The 18,072-nt window shown below is 37.9% G+C and overlaps 1 protein-coding gene across 9 annotated transcripts in view; it reads right to left on the reverse strand.

Moving 5' to 3' along the window:
* The window catches only part of Pkp4 (plakophilin 4), a 247,223-nt gene that overhangs the window by 45,320 nt on the left and 183,831 nt on the right, over positions 1-18,072 (reverse strand). For 7 of the 9 annotated variants that reach the window (XM_004651863.3, XM_004651864.2, XM_045147108.1 and 4 more), the window contains 5 exons: positions 16,846-16,977; positions 16,543-16,733; positions 13,265-13,814; positions 7,593-7,781; positions 5,754-5,970 (listed from right to left, as the gene is read on the reverse strand). In XM_004651863.3, the coding sequence (XP_004651920.2) occupies positions 5,754-5,970; positions 7,593-7,781; positions 13,265-13,814; positions 16,543-16,733; positions 16,846-16,977 (1,279 nt within the window). The remainder of the gene's footprint in view (positions 1-5,753; positions 5,971-7,592; positions 7,782-13,264; positions 13,815-16,542; positions 16,734-16,845; positions 16,978-18,072) is intronic. The other 2 variants (XM_045147110.1, XM_045147109.1) reach the window with 1 other exon arrangement.

Raw genomic sequence — 18,072 nt, forward strand, 5'->3', positions numbered from 1 at the left:
TTCAACCAGTTCAGTAGTGGCTCAGCTCTCCTTTCTTTCCATCTTTCCTAAGCTGTTCAAGTCTCCTGTACGTTCTCTGGGCTTCAAATCTCACCCCTTCCCCATTCATTATTTCTCCCACAGCCAGATGATCTAAAAATTGAAGACAAAGGAAAGCTAGAGATTTCTGGCCTGAGGGACAGGCTGGACTACCATCAACATTATGAATACAGAAAGTGTTAAGAGGTAGGGTAACAGCAGAGAAGACATAGAATTTGGAGTTAGATTTCTTGGCTCAAGTTTTGGGTTCTTCATTAACTTTGTTCTTTAGAAAAGCAGTTATTTAGAATGGCACTTCTATCATCTGTAAAATAGGAACAATAAAACCGCTACCTCTGCCTTCTTTATATGTTGGTAATGATGATTAAATGTCACAATGTATATTAAGTTATTTTATTCTTTTTAAAAAAATTTTATTTATTTATTCGAGAGTGACAGACAGACAGAAAGAGGCAGAGAGAGAGAGAGAGAGAGAGAGAGAGAGAGAGAGAGAGAGTGTGTGGGAGTGAGAGAATGGCACACCAGGGCCTCCAGCTACTGCAAATGAACTCTAGACACATGCACCCCCTTCTGCATCTGGCTAATGTGGGTCCTAGGGAATCAAGCCTTGAACCGGGGTCCTTAGGCTTCACAGGCAAGTGCTTAACTGCTAAGCCATCTCTCCAGCCCAAGTTATTTTATTCTTAGGATTATGGAACAGATTTTTTTTTTTAAAAAAGTATTCACCACTGAAAAATGAGCTTTTCTACTTAGGGATATTCCCTATAATTGCTCCATTTTTATACACTAAGCTACATTAACCATTTCTTATGAAAATCTGTCTATGTCTATTATAGAAATCTATGTTGGAATTCAGAGTGCCAGGCATGTAATTTAATCTTTCCCTGAGGATGTATAGTCGTTACAAACACAAATAGTTGTCCTATTTAAATGGCTCAGTGATAGTTAAGATTCCCTGACATCTACACGTGCTGGGGACCAGATAACAGAATGGAAGCCTCCTTCTGGAGCTGGGCCACAGGTGGTATCAACATTGACCTTGACTTCAGCTCAGCACAAGTTTACCTTGGATGTCATCAATGCCTGCTGGATCTGCTTCATTCAAACTTTGGCCATGACAGAGTAACTGGTACTGCCATAAACTATAAGCCCAAGGTAACTTTTCATAAGGCCCAGATAATTGTAAACAGAGGAATGAAATCCTCAAGAAGAAGGGAACACTGAAGGGTCCCTGTATCCATGGGCTTTCTGCTGAGGGGCACTTTCTGGATCATGATGCAAGAGGCCTAAGTAGTACATGAAGGATGGGTGAGCCAGGCTATGGGGAGTGGAATTTGGTGGGGCCAAGGTAGTTAGAAGGGGCAGGGCAGGGATCTGTAGGAAAGAGCTAGTGAAAGTGAGTCCACATGTCTGTGTGGAGATTACCCACAAGTCCTTAATTAAGCAGGGCCTATGCAGGAGCAGAGACCATACACAGGACTGGGGTAAGTCTGACACCCAGACAAATAGTAGGCAATGTGCCCCCAGATTTGTTAAGACTGCAGACCATGTGGGTGCCTCAGAAATTAAGTCATAACTCCACAAAGGCCATGTCTGAGTATCAAGGACCATGCCATAGAATAAGGGTTATATTTTAGGGTTAAAATGAATCTGAAATAGACTTTACAGAGAACAAAACCAATGCAGAATCAAAAGATCTCTCAGCAATCTCCTTATCTGCCACAAGCAAATTCAGCACTCTAGCAGGAGATAATATAATCTAGCTTTTCAACAGTGTCTCACCCATAGCCGTCTGCAGATAACCAGAATCTCAGCGATGACATGAATGAGTGAAGCACTAGAAACAGACCCAGAGGCAATCATGATATCACTCTTTAAAGAAAGAATTTAACATGCTATTACAGATGTGCTTAAAGAATGGAAAAGAAAAAAAAAAAAAAAAGACTGGGCATGGTAGCATGTACTTATAATCCTAGCACTCAGGTGGCTGATATAGGAAGATTGAGGGTTTAAGGCTAGTTTGGGCTATACAGAGATTTTCAAGACAACTGGACTATAGAATGAGAGGCCCTGTCACAAAATCCAACCAACCAGCCAATAAAAAGAAAAGTGCAATGAATGAATAACTAAATGGGGAATCACATCAGAGAAACAGAAACTACAGAAAAATAACAAAGGCATAAAGAAACCAAAATCAAGTATTTGAAATTAAAAAAAAATCATTAGGCTAAATAGACTTCAGGCTATAGAAGAAAGCATAATAAATTTGAAGATAAATCAATAAAAGATATTCAGTAAGAAGAAAATAGAGAAAAATACAGCACAGAAGAGGTTTTTTTTTTAACCTTGTGACATAATAATGTGGTTGCATATATATACCTGGAGGGAGAGAGTTTGAGGCAGAAAAGAATTTAAAGAAACAAAGACTGAAAATTATCTCATTTTGATAAAATCATCATTCTAAGAATCTCAGTGAGCCTCAAGCAGGTCAAACACAAAGAAAACTGTATTTAAGCTCATTCCAGTAAAACTGCTAAAAGCTAGATAGAAAAATCTTAAAGGAAGCTAGAAAGAAAGCACATTATACAATGAGACACAAATAATATCCAATTTCTCACCAAAGAACAACAGAGGTCTGAAGATAATGAATAACACCGTTTAAAGTACTGAAAGAAAAAAAAAATCCACACTTGTAAATGCTGAATTTTATAGCTAGTGAAATACCCTTAAAAGTGAGACAACCATATTCAGAAAGACTGAAGTTTAGATTTCTTTTTGTACATAAATCTGCAACACAAGGAATACTAAACAAAATTCTTTTTAATTTTTAAACAAAATTCTTAAGGCTGAAGGGATGAGATAAGATGGAAACCTGAATTGACAGGAAGAAGAGAACTTAAAATGGGAAGCTGATCAGTGAATATTTAAAAATCCTGATGGTTAGTTCTCTTCATTTCTTTAAAAGTGACTAATTTTAGACAAAAGAGAATTATCTATTAAGGGTTATAAAATGCATATGGAAATAAACAATCTGATGTTAGCATTAAAGTCAGAAGATGGTAAGTGGAACTATTCTGCTGAACATCATAGACTGGGCCTGCATCAAAAGGACTGCCTTTAGATTCTTAACTTTAAGTCTCATTCTTTAAGTCACTGCACTTTCTACATGCAATACTCCTATGCAGTTCTTTCCTTTTTTTTTTTTTTTAAAAATATTTGTACAACTAATAAATCTGGCTTCCAAGTTGAGGGTAAGAAAGAAATCTTACAGCCAGGGTTGGTGGTATGTACACCTGTAATCCCAGCATCAGGAAGGAATCAGAGGCTTGGGAATCACTGGTTCTAGGTCCTGTGTCAAAAGACTGAAAACTAGCCAAACACAATCACAAAAAGTAAACAAACCACAACCCTTGGCTTCGCTTTATATAGTGAATAGCAATAGCATTCAGTCTCATAGATATTTTTAGGCTAATTGTGTAGCAAGAATTGGAAAGAAAAGTTAGATATGAATAGAAATATTAAAATTGCTGTTTTCACAATGGAAGAGTAACAGTTGTCATGAAATTATGACTTTGCTTTAATATTCAGACTTCAAATTCACCTGGATTGCAGTGTCATCTGGAGTGAGTGTACCTATTATAGGAAGCTAATCTTCTCATCTTATGAAATGCATTATCAGTACCGTTTCACATAATCAAAGCTAGCCCTAACAGTTTTATGCATTAGACTATGAAATTATCATAGCATGAATAGCTAAAGCATTATTACCATATATGAAATTCTTGTTTATAGTGCACAATTCATATTAGAGGTCAAAACTGAAGACTTCAGGGCATATATTAAAGTCACAACTCTAATCATGCTTCATTGCTTTAAACGGCAGCTAATAATTTCTCTGCAAGTCTAGCTTAGGAATGATCTAATTCAGGTAGAATTCAAAATACTACAATTTGTCACCTTTGAAGTCTTAAAAGAATGAAATAATGTAACGATATTTTTGACAATTATATAGAAGGTGCTGTTAGTCAAATTCTTTTAAAAAATTCTTAAGATAACAAAATGTGGCAAATGTCTACATAAACCTTGAATTTTAGGTATAAAGTAAAAGTAGAAGAAGGGGCTTTGATAATGTAGTCAACTTCCCATTCAGGCCCAAAGTACCTTTACTTACTTTTTGAAGTAGGGTCTCACTCTAGCCCAGGCTGACCTGCAATTCACTATGTAGTGTCAGGGTGGCCATGAACTCACAGTGATCCTCCTACCTCTGCCTCCCGAGTACTAGGATTAAAGGCGTGCGCCACCACAACCAGCTGTACTTACTGTGTGTGTTTTTTTTTCCGAGGTATGGTCTCACTCTAGCCCAGGCTGACCTGGAATTTACTATGAAGTCTCAGGGTGGCCTCGAACTCATGGTGATCCTCCTACCTCTGCCTCCTGAGTGCTGGGATTAAAGGCATGTGCCACCACGCCCGGCTCACTTACTGTGTTTTAATGACCAGAAACTCACTGATTTTAATTTATAGTCATTAGAAGAGCTTGCTAAAAATGAACTGATATTAACAATTTTCCAGTGAAACAAGTATTTATGGGAGAAGGAATGAAATATTGCTAATAATCCTTTTTTAAATAACACCAATATTGCTTAAAACTTTGCAACAATTTCACTTTTTCAGAAATGAAAATTCTTTTAGTTTTGAAACACATTTTGTCCCCTGAATATTTTTTTTGTTTTATATTTATTTTATTTTATTTTTTTATCTCTTCACAATTTTTAGTAACATTTTCCATGATTATAAAAAATATCCTATGGTAACACCCCGCCCCACTTTCCCCTTTGAAATTCCAATCTCCATCATATTACCTCCCCATCTCAATCATTCTACTTACATGCATACAATACCAACCTATTAAGTACCCTCCTCCCTTCCTTTCTGTTCCCTTTATATCTCCTTTTTAACTTACTGGTCTCTGCTACTAAGTATTTTCCTTCTCATGCAGAAGCCCAATCATCTGTAGCTAGGATCCACATATGAGGGAGAACATGTAGTGCTTGGCTTTCTGGGCCTGGGTTACCCCTGAATGTTTTTAAGTGATTTTCATTACAAATTAGGCCAGTTTTTAAAGATCAATCAAGCATTAAATAAATGACTCATGGTTACTTAAGAAAGTGTTGTCTATGTGGCCAAACGAAATAAAAAAGAGGAAACATCTTTTCTTTGCCAATCATGTTTTGCTTATGAGACATGAATTACTTATAAGCTATATTTTAAATGCCACAAAGTCTTCAAAGGGCCTAGTTAATAAAAAGCTTTACCTCTCAATGACCAATAGGATTTCAAATGTACATACACTCACTTTTCCTAATTTAGAATTAATATATGAATTTTCTCAGTCAGGCAGGCAAAGTGGGGAAATGAGCCTTCAAAGTCTTTTTAATTCTGACTACAAGACTCTCTAAGGTAGTTGCCTGAGTAAAATACCTAAATGATGAATACCCCAGGTGTCCCCACAGACCTGTGCATTCTTCAAATTGTAATTAAAGCATGGAAGAAGAATCTATCTTTTAAATAAACAAAATTAGCTTCAATGACCTGAACAGCTGGGATACAACTGGACAAATAATAGGAAAGGAATTACTGGTATTACAAAAGTGAGAATAGCAGAAGTGGCAAGTTAATACCGAAGCATCTTGGAGACTCCCTCTTGGTACTGACCTGGGGTCCTTCTGAATGCTGTCTATTGATGGGGATCTTGTGGTGCCATCGTCAGTTGGCCCTGCATGCTGAATCCTGTTGTAATTGCACTCTTGTACTCGGTATGGTATTGGCCTATAGGGCTCGGCATAGGTAGCTGTTGTGTTGAGAGCATAATTATTTCTTTGGTATGTGAGAGTACTTCGTTGGCTGGATGTCCTTTGTAGATTTCCAACACCTACCATGAAGTGAACATTTTGAGAAAGATTAGTGTGTTCTCCAAAGTCACTTTTAAAAGGTACATTTTTTTTAATTTTAAGAAAGATTATAATCTTTGACAATTATATAAACTGTTTCCTTATAGAGTTCATAAACCTAATCTAGTTCACAAGTGCTAAAAAAGGTACTTAGGTTTTTAGTGTAAACATAATATATCAGTTTCATTAGCAGGAAAGAGCAAAAATGAAACTATAAATCTGCTTATATGATAGGTCATAATATATTTATTAAGATTCAGAGCTTAAAACTCCAAGAAAAATATAAGATATTAATCTTATAAATAAGCAATGGCATAGTTTCATAATTTTATGCTAGTGATAAAAACATCTTTATTCAGACTAAGTAATTATAGCCATCAAATTTTTAAACATTTAATGTGTAGAACTTACTTCCTTTGACATATACTTTGTTTCTATACCCATGGATCTTGGTAACACTGGAAAATTTACTTCAAAAGAAAGACCAATTTTGTTCTATGGCTTCTTCTGGAAATTATCTACTGTCAACTGTATTTAACACTTCTATCCTAATTATCACTGCAGTTATCTTTCCAGTGGTTGTATTCACAGTCTTTCTGCAACTAAAAAGATTATACATTACCTTTTCTTACAGAAATTCCTACTATAGGATATTAGAACAAGTGAGCATATCTTCACTAACATCTATTAAAAATTGGTGCATTCCTTTCTCTCTTTTTATCTTTCTGTCTCTGCCTCTTTCTCTCTCAAATAAATAAAAAAACCATTGGTATATTCTATTAAAAGGGAAATTCTTCAGTGGACCAAACTGTAAATTTCCCATAAATAACCAATTAAAAACTCTTTGGTGATGCACTGGGAGACATACCTCCTTGAGGTATGTGTTTGAGGGGTTAGCATGGAATAGTAATAAATCTAGGATTTTATTCCTTTGAGAATAAAAGGTGCCTCTTGAGACTGAGAGCAGCCCTATAACGCCACCTCATAGTGCATAACATCAATCGGCTACAGCTTCCTGTGTTGTTAAAACATATGAGGGTTGGAGTGCAAAGCTGTGATGGCCCAGCCCCTTGTTTTGATACAACTACTGCATTCAGTCCTGGTTTGATGCTACAGGGATATCTCTGGCACAATCTGCACAGAAGTAGCCAGAGGAAGCCTCAATCCCTAAAAAAAGAGTACTGCCAAAAACACTTGGGCTCCATATGTGCTAAATCAAAGACAAGTCAGTCAATCATATGGACTCTCTTAATACTTGGTTCAGGCAACAAAAATTAGAAAGAAATGCTTCAGCCAATGTTTTCTTTTTGCTATCTGCTATACCCCTAGCCTAAGGAGACCCAGATTTACAGTTCCACAAACTTGTTCCTAAATCAACAGCAGTCACTACTTTCATTGATTAGATCACACTAAGGTAAAAATGTATTACCCATAAATATGTGCTAAATGAACTTCTTTTTTATTGTTTATTGATTAGCTGTCAGAGCTGCTTATATGACAAGTAAATGGGAAACATGATTTCCTTCTAATGGGGAGCCCAATATCAATAAAATCCTTCTGCTGCTGGGCCAGGGAAATCAAGAAAGCAGCAAACAGAGCCTACCTGAGCCTGTGCGATACAGTGCTGTCTGCGACCCCTGGAGCTCCACGGTTCCGTGGTTTGGGCTGCGGTACACGGGACTGTAATAGGTCCTCCCTTCGTATATAGGAGTGATGTGCAAGTCAGGAGACACAGTTGAACGAAGGTCTTGCCCAAGCTGACTGTGCTGACTGGCGTAGGAACTCCGTAAGCCTAAAGGCAGGAACATGGCATCAGTAAGAACTGAGAGTCATGATGAAGCTAAAAGTTAAAGCCCCAACCAAGAGGGTTAAGTGTTGAGCCTACACACCCAGACTAATTATGTTTTATAAGTAGGTGTGTTAGGTAGGAAAAGGCCTCCATATACTGCACATTTTAAAAATAAAATTTTCTTGGCAGCAAAAGAAAAACAAATTTTTAAATGGTTTGATTTGCTGAAATTCATTCCTCAAATGTAGGCTACTTTATTGTGGCAACCAAATAGAGGATGCTCCCCTTCTATTATATGATTAGCATTAAAAAGATGACACAAGCTGGGTGTGGTGGACCATGCCTTTAATCCCAGGGCTTGGGAGGCAGAGGTAGGAGGCTCCCTGTGAGTTTGAGGCCACCCTAAGACTATGTAGTGAATTCCAGATCAGTCTGAGCTAGAATAAGACCCTAACCTGAAAAACCAAGGGGAAAAAAACACGACACACACTTGGGTGTTGCATAATGACATGGTAATCAAGGATGGACCACATATACCACAATGCTCCCATGATAGTGACATCTTATTGTCTGTAAAAATACTCTATGATGTCTGCACAAAAACAAAATACATTGATGATCTCTCAAGAGCATATGCTGGTGTCAAGTGAGCCATGGCTGCACCAACAGCGGTTCTGGCCCCTCTTCTGTTGCCCTGCAGACTGCCCCATCTCACTTGTAAGTAAGGCTCACCAAGTCTTGCACCTCCAAATTCCAATGCTTGAGACTTTGCTTATTCAGTATGCTTATCAGCAAAGGTTGATGATGAAGAACTGTTTGAAATATTTCTATTAATTTACATTTGTTTTATAGAAAAATACCAGGAACAATGTTATAAATCTTAAATATTATCAGAAAAATTAACTAATAATAGTTATTATTTTACTATAGTGTTACTAGATTTTTACTTCCATTAAAAAAAAAACAACAAAGAAACAATGCCCAAACTGTTGTTTATACATAAATCCACATACCAGATTCTTGTTTACCTTTTTTCTAAAGTAAAAATACAAAGTTAGTAGTTCATTAACATTACGTAATTTAAAATATTGATTCAAACTGATGAATAAAATTTACACATGGGATTCATGATAAAAGGGAGATGTGAAATAAGACATTTTATTTTCAAAAAAGACAATGAGTATATCTTATATAATGATGCTCAGAAGTTTGTGATTTGACACTATTATTAACTGGAACAGAGTATCAACAAGCATGGGAAGGTGCAAACATCTGAAGTTAGTCAGCAGATATTTGCTTTTAAGAAGAGTGAAAACAACAACATAACTAATTATAAAAAGGTAAGATTGTCCCCATCCTTTTAGTTCAGTTAATCAAATCACAACCAAAAACAAATGGGCCTGAATATAAGTGACAATTATATAGTGTTTAGTGAGGAGTGGCAAGACAATTAAGTATTTCAAGCTTCTAAAGTGAATGATTATTGCCTACTCTAGAAGCTACCAGAAATGGGAAGAAACAAAATGAATCAATGTGGGCCTCAGTACTGTTTCTCACTTGCTAAAATGAAAAGCACAGGTTCATACAATCTTTCAACTGGGCTATAAGTTAGTCAAGCCTGCTCATTTCAAAACTGAGAGTCCAAAGGGAAATGTGATTTGCTCCCATTAGAGAGCTATTTCCTGGAAGGGCTGGAGGAAACCACAGGTCAGAGTTCTGTCATTATATGTATAACAATGGATATAGCCAGGCCTTAAGGACTAAAACCATGAACTCCACAGTGCCTTCCACAAATATCAGGATAAAGAGTGAGGCTAGTCTTCCATGGAAGGGCCCAGGGAATCTCTAATTCTTAAGCTCTGAAGATGACATTATGATTGTCACTGTAAACTCTCTCTGGGGGGTGCAAGTTTTCATTTACTGATCTGTAATGATCTGGTGGGATTCTCCATTAGAATCCATGTAAGGTGAAAACTGTTGCAAACATTCCATGGGAGGGGGAGCAAATTGAGCTCTTTACCACTTAAAAATGTAAGACACAGTCTGCAGATATTCTTGCATTAGTATATTGAAATTATAATGTGACAGGATGTTATGAGAAATAAAAGGCTAGAACTGTAGAAACATACAGCACTTTCTCTTTTAAATTTTTTATTTGTGAGAGAGAGAGAAAGGGGGGGGGCACTCTAGGGTCTCCAGCCACTGCAAACGAACTCCAGATGCATGTGCTCCCTTGTGCATCTGGCTAACGTGGGTCCTGGGGAATTGAGCCTCCAACCGGGGTCCTTAGACTTCACAGGTAAGCGCTTGATAGTAAAATCATTCTGAGTAAATTGACTACTATTTTCGTTTCAGGTTCCTGGCTTTACACACCCTCAGTTCTTCACATAAGCATTTACAAAGTTACATACCAACTCTGGATTGAACAAAGTAAGTATGTACAGTTAACCCTTATGATGTAGCATTACTGAAATTGGGACATAAATAATTATATTCTACAATTTGCTTTAGAAATAATTTTCCAGAAGCATTTTCACAGATTAACTTTTAATAACACTATTTCTCTCTCTAAATAAATGAAAGCACAGATATTCCACAATATCATTCAATCAATCAAAAATACCTCTTTGCATTCCCACAAATACATCCTAGTTTACCTATTATGGTGATGTATTCTATGTAATTCAAAACTTTTATTTTAGAACATTAAACAAATATATCTTCTGAACATCAATTATTTCTTCAAAAATTTTCCAGACATGATAAAATTATACTGAAATGAGCCAAATTTAAGGCCATATATATTTTTCTATGGCAGGAAGCAAGGCTATACATATACTGTATCATCACATAAATTACAATGAACAAATATTAAAGTTTTTGAGTTTATTAAAAAATACTGCTCTAGGTATATCAATATCAAGTTATTAATTTCTTTGAAATCAATAAACGGCTATAAATAACCCAGGCGTGGTGGCGCATACATTTAATTCCAGCACTCAGGAGGCAGAGGTAGGAGGATCACTATGAGTTTAAGGCCATCCTGAGACAAGATAGTGACTTCTAGCTCAGCCTAAGCTACAGTGAGACCCTAGCTTGAAATACACACACACACACACACACACACACACACGAATATATGATTTTTTCCCTTTGTTTGAAAGATAAAATTTGATCACTACCTGTCGTAAGAAATGGCATTTTTAGATATGAGTCCCCTTAGTGTTAAGAATGGAGTCCTGGCTTCTTTTCTTGGGTCTCTATATCCTATCCTAGAATCTGGGATTTCTGCATAGTTGTTCTGTATAAGCTCAGTGGGACAAGAGAAACTTTCAGAACTATTTATTTTTCAAGCTTCCCACAGCAGGGAGCATTTCATAAATGATTTCTACATGGCTTTGTTGCTCACATTAAGAAAATATCTAAGCCAACTACATTCTCTGAGAGCAGACTTGTTTGAAAAGAGGCAATTTTACAACTAGGAATTTTTTGAGCTCAAATTCAGGTTCAATATAAATTGTTCATGAGAAATTACACATCAATGGGTAAGAGAAAGCCTGCCTCAAACAAGGTGGAAAATGAGACCCAATACTTGGGGGTGTCCTCTAACCTCCATGTGCAAGTCATGGCACATGTGTTTCTGCACTCACAAACACGAGACACATATATGAACACAATAAAAAACATTCATTTTATCATACAAAATAATTAGAATATTTAATAAACCTAAAAGAGTATCTGAGAAGTGGATTATAAGGACTTAATTTATTTCCAGTATAAAAATACCTTCATGCATTAAAAAAGATGAGACCTGAACCAGTGGTCTAAAGATAAAATTGCTGACAAACAAGTGGATTCTTCAGTCTCAGTCATTACCTAATAAAGGCTTTTTTTTTTTTTTTTTTGAGAGAGAGAGAGAGAGAGAGAGAGAGAGACAGACATGGAGAGAGAGAGAATTGGTGTGCCAGGGCCTCAGCCACTGCAATAGAATGCCAGAGCTTGCACTACCTAGTGGGCAAGTGTGACCTTGCGCTTGCCTCACCTTTGTGCGTCTGGCTTACTTGGGATCTGTAGAGTAGAACATGGGTCCTTAGGCTTCACAGGCAAGTGCCTTAACTACTATGCCATCTCTCCAGCCCAAAACTGTTTTAAATAATGAAGTCCAGGTGCTTACTAAGCAGACTGGCAAAGATGAGAAACCTGGACCATATGCAATACCAGTGAAAGTGAAGGTAGCTAGGTACACACAAATTACAGATGAACATACAAGTGCATACAACCATTTTGGAGGGCAAGGTGAAAATAAGTGCATATTTTAATGTACAAATTCTACTTTAAGAAATTCATACCACAGCCAATACAATGCTTATAGAAGAATGTGTATTTCATTGCCTCTAGCAGCCAAAAATTACAAAGGACCTAAGTGCCTATTAGTGGCAGAAATGAGAGAAACAAATCATGAATTTAACACATGAATAAAAAAGAGTTCTATGTATCTTTGAAGAAAGAGTGTAAGCTGTCAGACACAGGAGTTAAAAAGAACAAGGCATTGAAGATATACAGAACAGAATCTCATCAGGGTAGAAAACCCACCCACAATGTATGCATATACTCCTGTATGTCAGCATCCGATGAGACACATAACTGGTTCAAGTGATTGAAGGCAGGACAAGGGGAGCTAGGGATTCACGCTCCTCATCTCAGAGCTTACTGTATAGTTGTCATTTTCACCATCCTGTGCACACATCTTCTTTTTCAATAATGCTTAGGCCTTGCACATGGCTACCACCACGCTATATTACATCTTCAGCCCTGTATACATTCCTTTAAAGACAAATTTCCTTTTTACTAAAAAGAATACAGACTTAGCCAGGTGTGGTGGTCGATTCCTTTAATCCCAGAATTGGGAGGCAAAGGTAAGAAGATCGCTGTGAGTTCAAGCCCAGCCTGAGAGTACACAGTGAGTTCCAGGTCAGCTTGGGCTACAGTGAGACCTTAATTTAATCTAAATGGCATTTAAAGGGAATTCCTAAGAACTCAATGTGTTTGCCATTGGGATGCCAAAATCAAGTAAAACAGCAAGGAGTGAGATTCATATTTTAGTCCTTACTACTAAAGCATTCTAAAAAATATTTAAATAGGTAATCTGGTACCATTTTAGTAACTTGAAGACAAGACGGGTTACCTAAAATCTTTTATTAGAACAAACTATCAAAAATGGCACAGAATTCTAAACAATTATTCTAAAATGCCACATAAGTACACACACATATGTACACTATTTTGAAAGAAAAAAATCTATTTATAAGAGTTCCGCAGAGGTCAATGTATATAATTATAACACACATGAAAGGATTAGAGCCTGAAATTGACCTGAAGTTTATAGTGTCAATTTTCAGAGGAAACCACGAGCCCTCTCCCAATTCTTAACATTTCAGTTACAGACTGGCCCCCTGACTTTCCATAGCACTCTCAGCTCTACTCACCCGTCAGGCTGTCTGGCCGAGGTGGAACCATCCTCTCATAAATGTCATACTGCTGCTGTCCAAATTGCTCCATGTCATGAACAGTCCTTTGCAGTGAAGGTCCCAGATGCTGTGGTACAGCAGTCATCCCTGAGCGTTTAGGGGATGACGACCCCACCTGGCCTTGTGATGGGGAAGCTACTTGAGTCTGGGCATCTGTCAGGGTCAGTGGAGACCCCACCCTGGTGGTGGTTTGGTACTGAGGGGCTGGTCCGTTGGGATTGCAGGTCTGTCGGGAGTGCACTGACCCAATCCGCCGCACAGCTGTGGGGGAGGCGGGTCTCTGTGAGTATGGAGAGGCTGCCCGCTGAGCAGGTAACGTGGTGGACGAATATGCACTGGGGTTCAGAGGTAGGGAGTCGGTCACTGATGGAGAGCCAAATCCACTACCCAGAGAAGTTCTCAGTGACCCCCTTGAAGGAGACACGCCTGTGCTGACAACATAAGAAGGAGACTGTGCTCTAGATGGAACTGAACTAACTCTTCTCATGGCCCGATTGGCTACTGATGGCTGATGAGAGGGGGAGAAAAAGAGAATGGTTTATCCAGGGTTTTATATTCATTGTCATTTCAAAAAAAAAGAACATAGTCCACACAAGATTATGAATTCCCTACTTCAGGCATCCGAGCTTCACTTCTGTATGCTTTAGAACTAAATCTTAATTTTTCTACATTGTGCTTTTCCTCTACCTTTTTTTTTGATTATTTAATCTAAATATTAAAATCAGCCAATAAAGGAAATTTGAAGACATTTACTATTCTTTTTTGGTCTTTACAATTTTATCCCTTTGCTTATCTATTTTTCTCAACACATAAAATATTCCAAGTAATATTACAAAGAACTCACCACGTAAAGCACCACTGGAGTGGTGCAGTTATATTATTCCCTACAAGCCAAACCTTGACCAAGGTAATGCATTCTTGAAGCATGTGAAAGTTTTTTAATCTCTTTGTTTAAATGTAACTAGGACTACTGATAAATGATCAGTCTGTGTGGGTTGGCTCCATTAAGGAGAGGTAAGTATTTTGTTAGTGCGGAGCACATGAGTGTCTCAATAGAGCCTGGATCCAGATCTCTAAGTTCAGTTCAAGGAACAGGGGGGCCACACAGGTACCATAGTCAAATTTGTTTATTCTTTAGCTCGACTTTCTTATGAGCTCCTCTGATGAATGAGTTCTTAACTTCAGCGGGAGGGGTTAGAGATAGATGTAAGAGAGGTACCCTGAAGTCTGTTGAGAAGAAGGACTGTTTCAGTCTGTTGGATTTTTGACCTTAGCTAGCCAGAAAAGACCAGAATGGAAAATAAACACTTCTACCTGGAATATTCTATGAATCTGCAGCCTTCTACAAACACAAGTATCAGATACCTTTCTTGATGGTGTGCAACAATGAAGAAGATGGGCTGGAGAAGTGGCTGAGGGGAGCAGGCATGGGAAAACACAAGGCCGAGAAATGCAAACAGACCTTAGGGCTCCAAATGACAGGCCCTGCTCAGATATCTCCTGTGTAGTTGTTAAGAGTCCAGTTAGTATCCATCTGCACCCACTCTTAGTTATGGTGATAAGGTAGGGAAGAGGTGTGGACTTTGTGCAGCCTTGCATGTCATAAGAGGTCTACTTTGACGGCAGGTGTCACAAGCAACCTGGCTGGCAGAAACAGCTGCATTGAGATCTCAAGTGTGCTTAAATTCAGTAATTTTGGGATGGTGATGGTGGATATGAAGAGATGTGGGGAGGGAAGAGAATGATAAACAATAAGGCACTAAGACATGCTTTAAAAATTAGTGCATGTGGCCTAGATGGCTAGAAACCATGATGTTAAGACTACAAGAAAATTAAGTCATAGAGAGACACACTTTGTTTCAGCTTTTGGAACAAAATCAAATTAATGTAAGATTAAAATTTTTTTGTTTATTATTTTTATTTATTTATTTGAGAGTGACAGACTGAGAGAGAAAGAGGCAGATAGAGAGAGAATGGGCACTCCAGGGCCTCTTCACTGCAGATAAACTCCAGGTGCGTGTGCCCCCTTGTGCATCTGGCTAACGTGGGTCCTGGGGAATTGAGTCTTGAACCAGGGTCCTTAGGCTTCACAGGCAAGTGCTTAACTGCTAAGCCATCTCTCCAGCCCAAGACTTTCTTTTTAAGAGCAATGATTTGCTACTAAGGGAAAAGTATTTCTATAGTTAAGGCAATGACTGTAGAAAAGTGAGACTTCAGACCTGCTGGTACAGAAATACAGAAATGCTGTGGCATTCAGACTCCACATCCGTGATCTTTTCTAAAAGAGCACACAACAATTTCAGGGACTGAGAGCGCAGCTGAAGGTAGTTGGCTACAAGAAGATTTTGATTCCCCCTTTGTGCTTAAAAGTTATGAGTTTAATATTTTTCCAAAATCAGTAAGTAAAAGTGCCAATGTTGTATTATTGCTTCTTCTTGGCACTGGGAGCCCTGGCCCTCTGCTGTAGGTACTTCTTGGGCTGTATTATGATGAAGATAGTATATGCCTAATTTTTCTGATCATTGTACTATTTTTTAGCAATGGAAGGATCTCTGGGGTACTGGGACAGACAGCTAGCCTCACTGGCTACTGTTACACTGGACTGCTCTTTTTTTAGGGTATTTTGAAATACCCTAGTGGGATGATGTGACACAAGCAGCAATGAGGAAGGAAAGAGTTTTTATTACCACACATGTAACATTCTAATTCTGCCCATCAAGAGAGGCCTAATGTAACAGAATGGGAATGCTTCTGTACAATTACTCTCTACAAGGTTATCAATACTCTAGTAAAAGAAAAGGTTTTCAGTGACCAATTTTTGTGATGAAGGTAAAATCTTTTGGCTAGAATGGACTAAATCCTATACTCTGATAGTGTGGGAATGGTACTGTGTTCTCCAAAACTTTGACTCCTTGGTTTTAGGAACTCATCATCCCTCAGGAATTACAACAATCTATGCATTCTCATGCCTAACTTGTTTCCTAAACAATTATTCTATTGTGTCTAGGATTTGATCAAGATTCATTAATAGGAGTGAATTAATGGAAGCAAACATATTTTTAATCTTTAGTCCTAAAATCTCTTCACAATTGTACCTCATCTAATATGATTTTTTGCTATGTTATTTCACATATTCAAAATTGTACATATTGGCTTTAGTTTTAATGAGGAATACCTATAACAGTTATTCAACTAAGAGGATATTCTTTATAATGATCGTAATGTGCCTGGCTTACCTGAACCAGTGTTTGACCTTCAGCTCTTGAATTCCTCACCAAATGGTTAGTTGTTGATCCTATGAATGAATGCTGTTGTCTATTATCTGCCTTTGTCACGTTCTGATTGTTGTGGAAACTACTTGCTTCCTGGTATCCACTGTCAGAATAAGAATTCATTTGCGTTGAACTTCTGGAGTTACCCAATGATCCTGCAAGAAGGAAACCAACAGGGAATAGACCTTTATTACATACTTCTGATGTTCACTTTCAAATTGAAAATATTGAAAGAAATTCTAATATTTAAAATCTAATACAACAGACCCTCACTTTCATGGAGAGATGTCTGTTCTGGTGAATACAGAGTCCCTTGTTCTGGCTCTGTCCTGATGAGATAGTTGTTGGGATGGACAGTGTCAGAAACTCTAGGTTTGCTTACACCAGTATTTGGCACATCTGTAAGAAGATAAATTGAGAGTTAAATCTAATGACAACATTACACAATACTTTCTTAAATAAGGTTCAGATATCTGTCAGCATCTTTAAGCAAATATTTTATTTATTTATTTATGTCCTAGTGCTAACTTACTCTCCGTTGGAGAATCTGCTTCTCTGTTTCAGATAGATGCAGATCCTAAGGAGAGAGTCACCTATCATACCTCAAAAGGGCCCCGGCTGAAACTAAGGAAAATTGGTGAAGCAAGCAAGGGTGCTGTTTTCCTGATGAACTGGATACCAGCACAAGGGGGAAGGAAACCAACACAGAGAAAAAGCAACTCCTACCAAATCAGAGAGCCAGAGCCTCAGAGTCCCCCCAACACCTCAGCACTGAAGCAGACCAAAAATGAACCCAACATGGCTCAGGGAAATTTTGCGGAAGAGGGGGCTGAAAGAATGTCAGAGCCACATGTTGGGTCATGATATTCAGAGACATTTATCGTACCAATAACTGTGGGCTAACTCCACAATGCACGACCCATATACCTCAACAAGGAGGGGCCAATGGGGAGGGTGTAGGCCACAGATGAGCCTAATAATGGTTCCAAACTGCCTGTATTTGCTGAATACAAAACTAATAAAAAATATTTTATTTATTTATTTATTTATTTATTAGAGAGAGAGAGAGAGAAAGGAAGTAAGTAAGCATGCCAGGGCCTCTAGCTACTGCACACAAGCTAACAAGGTCCTGATGCATGTGCCACCTTGTGCATTTGGTTTGTGGGTACTGGGGAATCAAACTTGGGTCCTTAGGCTTCACAGCAAGTGCCTTAACCACTCAGCCATCTCTTCATGGCTGCATTTTTACCTTAAATCACACAGCTATTTTAATTTTTACCCATGTGAGTATGTTTCCTTTATCTATTTTATTATTGTATTTGCTCAATTTCATAAGTGGTATTTGTTCTGATCATAAGCCCCAAATTAACTTAATCATTATATTAAGTCAAAATCTGAAAACTTCTTGGAAAACTTCTTAGCAACATTAGCAGACAAAATAAATATTAAGATAAGAAGGTCCTCCAAATTCCAAATGGCTAAAATGAAGACATA

The sequence above is a fragment of the Jaculus jaculus genome, chromosome 4, assembly GCF_020740685.1.
Source record: "Jaculus jaculus isolate mJacJac1 chromosome 4, mJacJac1.mat.Y.cur, whole genome shotgun sequence".
Classification (NCBI taxonomy): Eukaryota; Metazoa; Chordata; class Mammalia; order Rodentia; family Dipodidae; genus Jaculus; species Jaculus jaculus.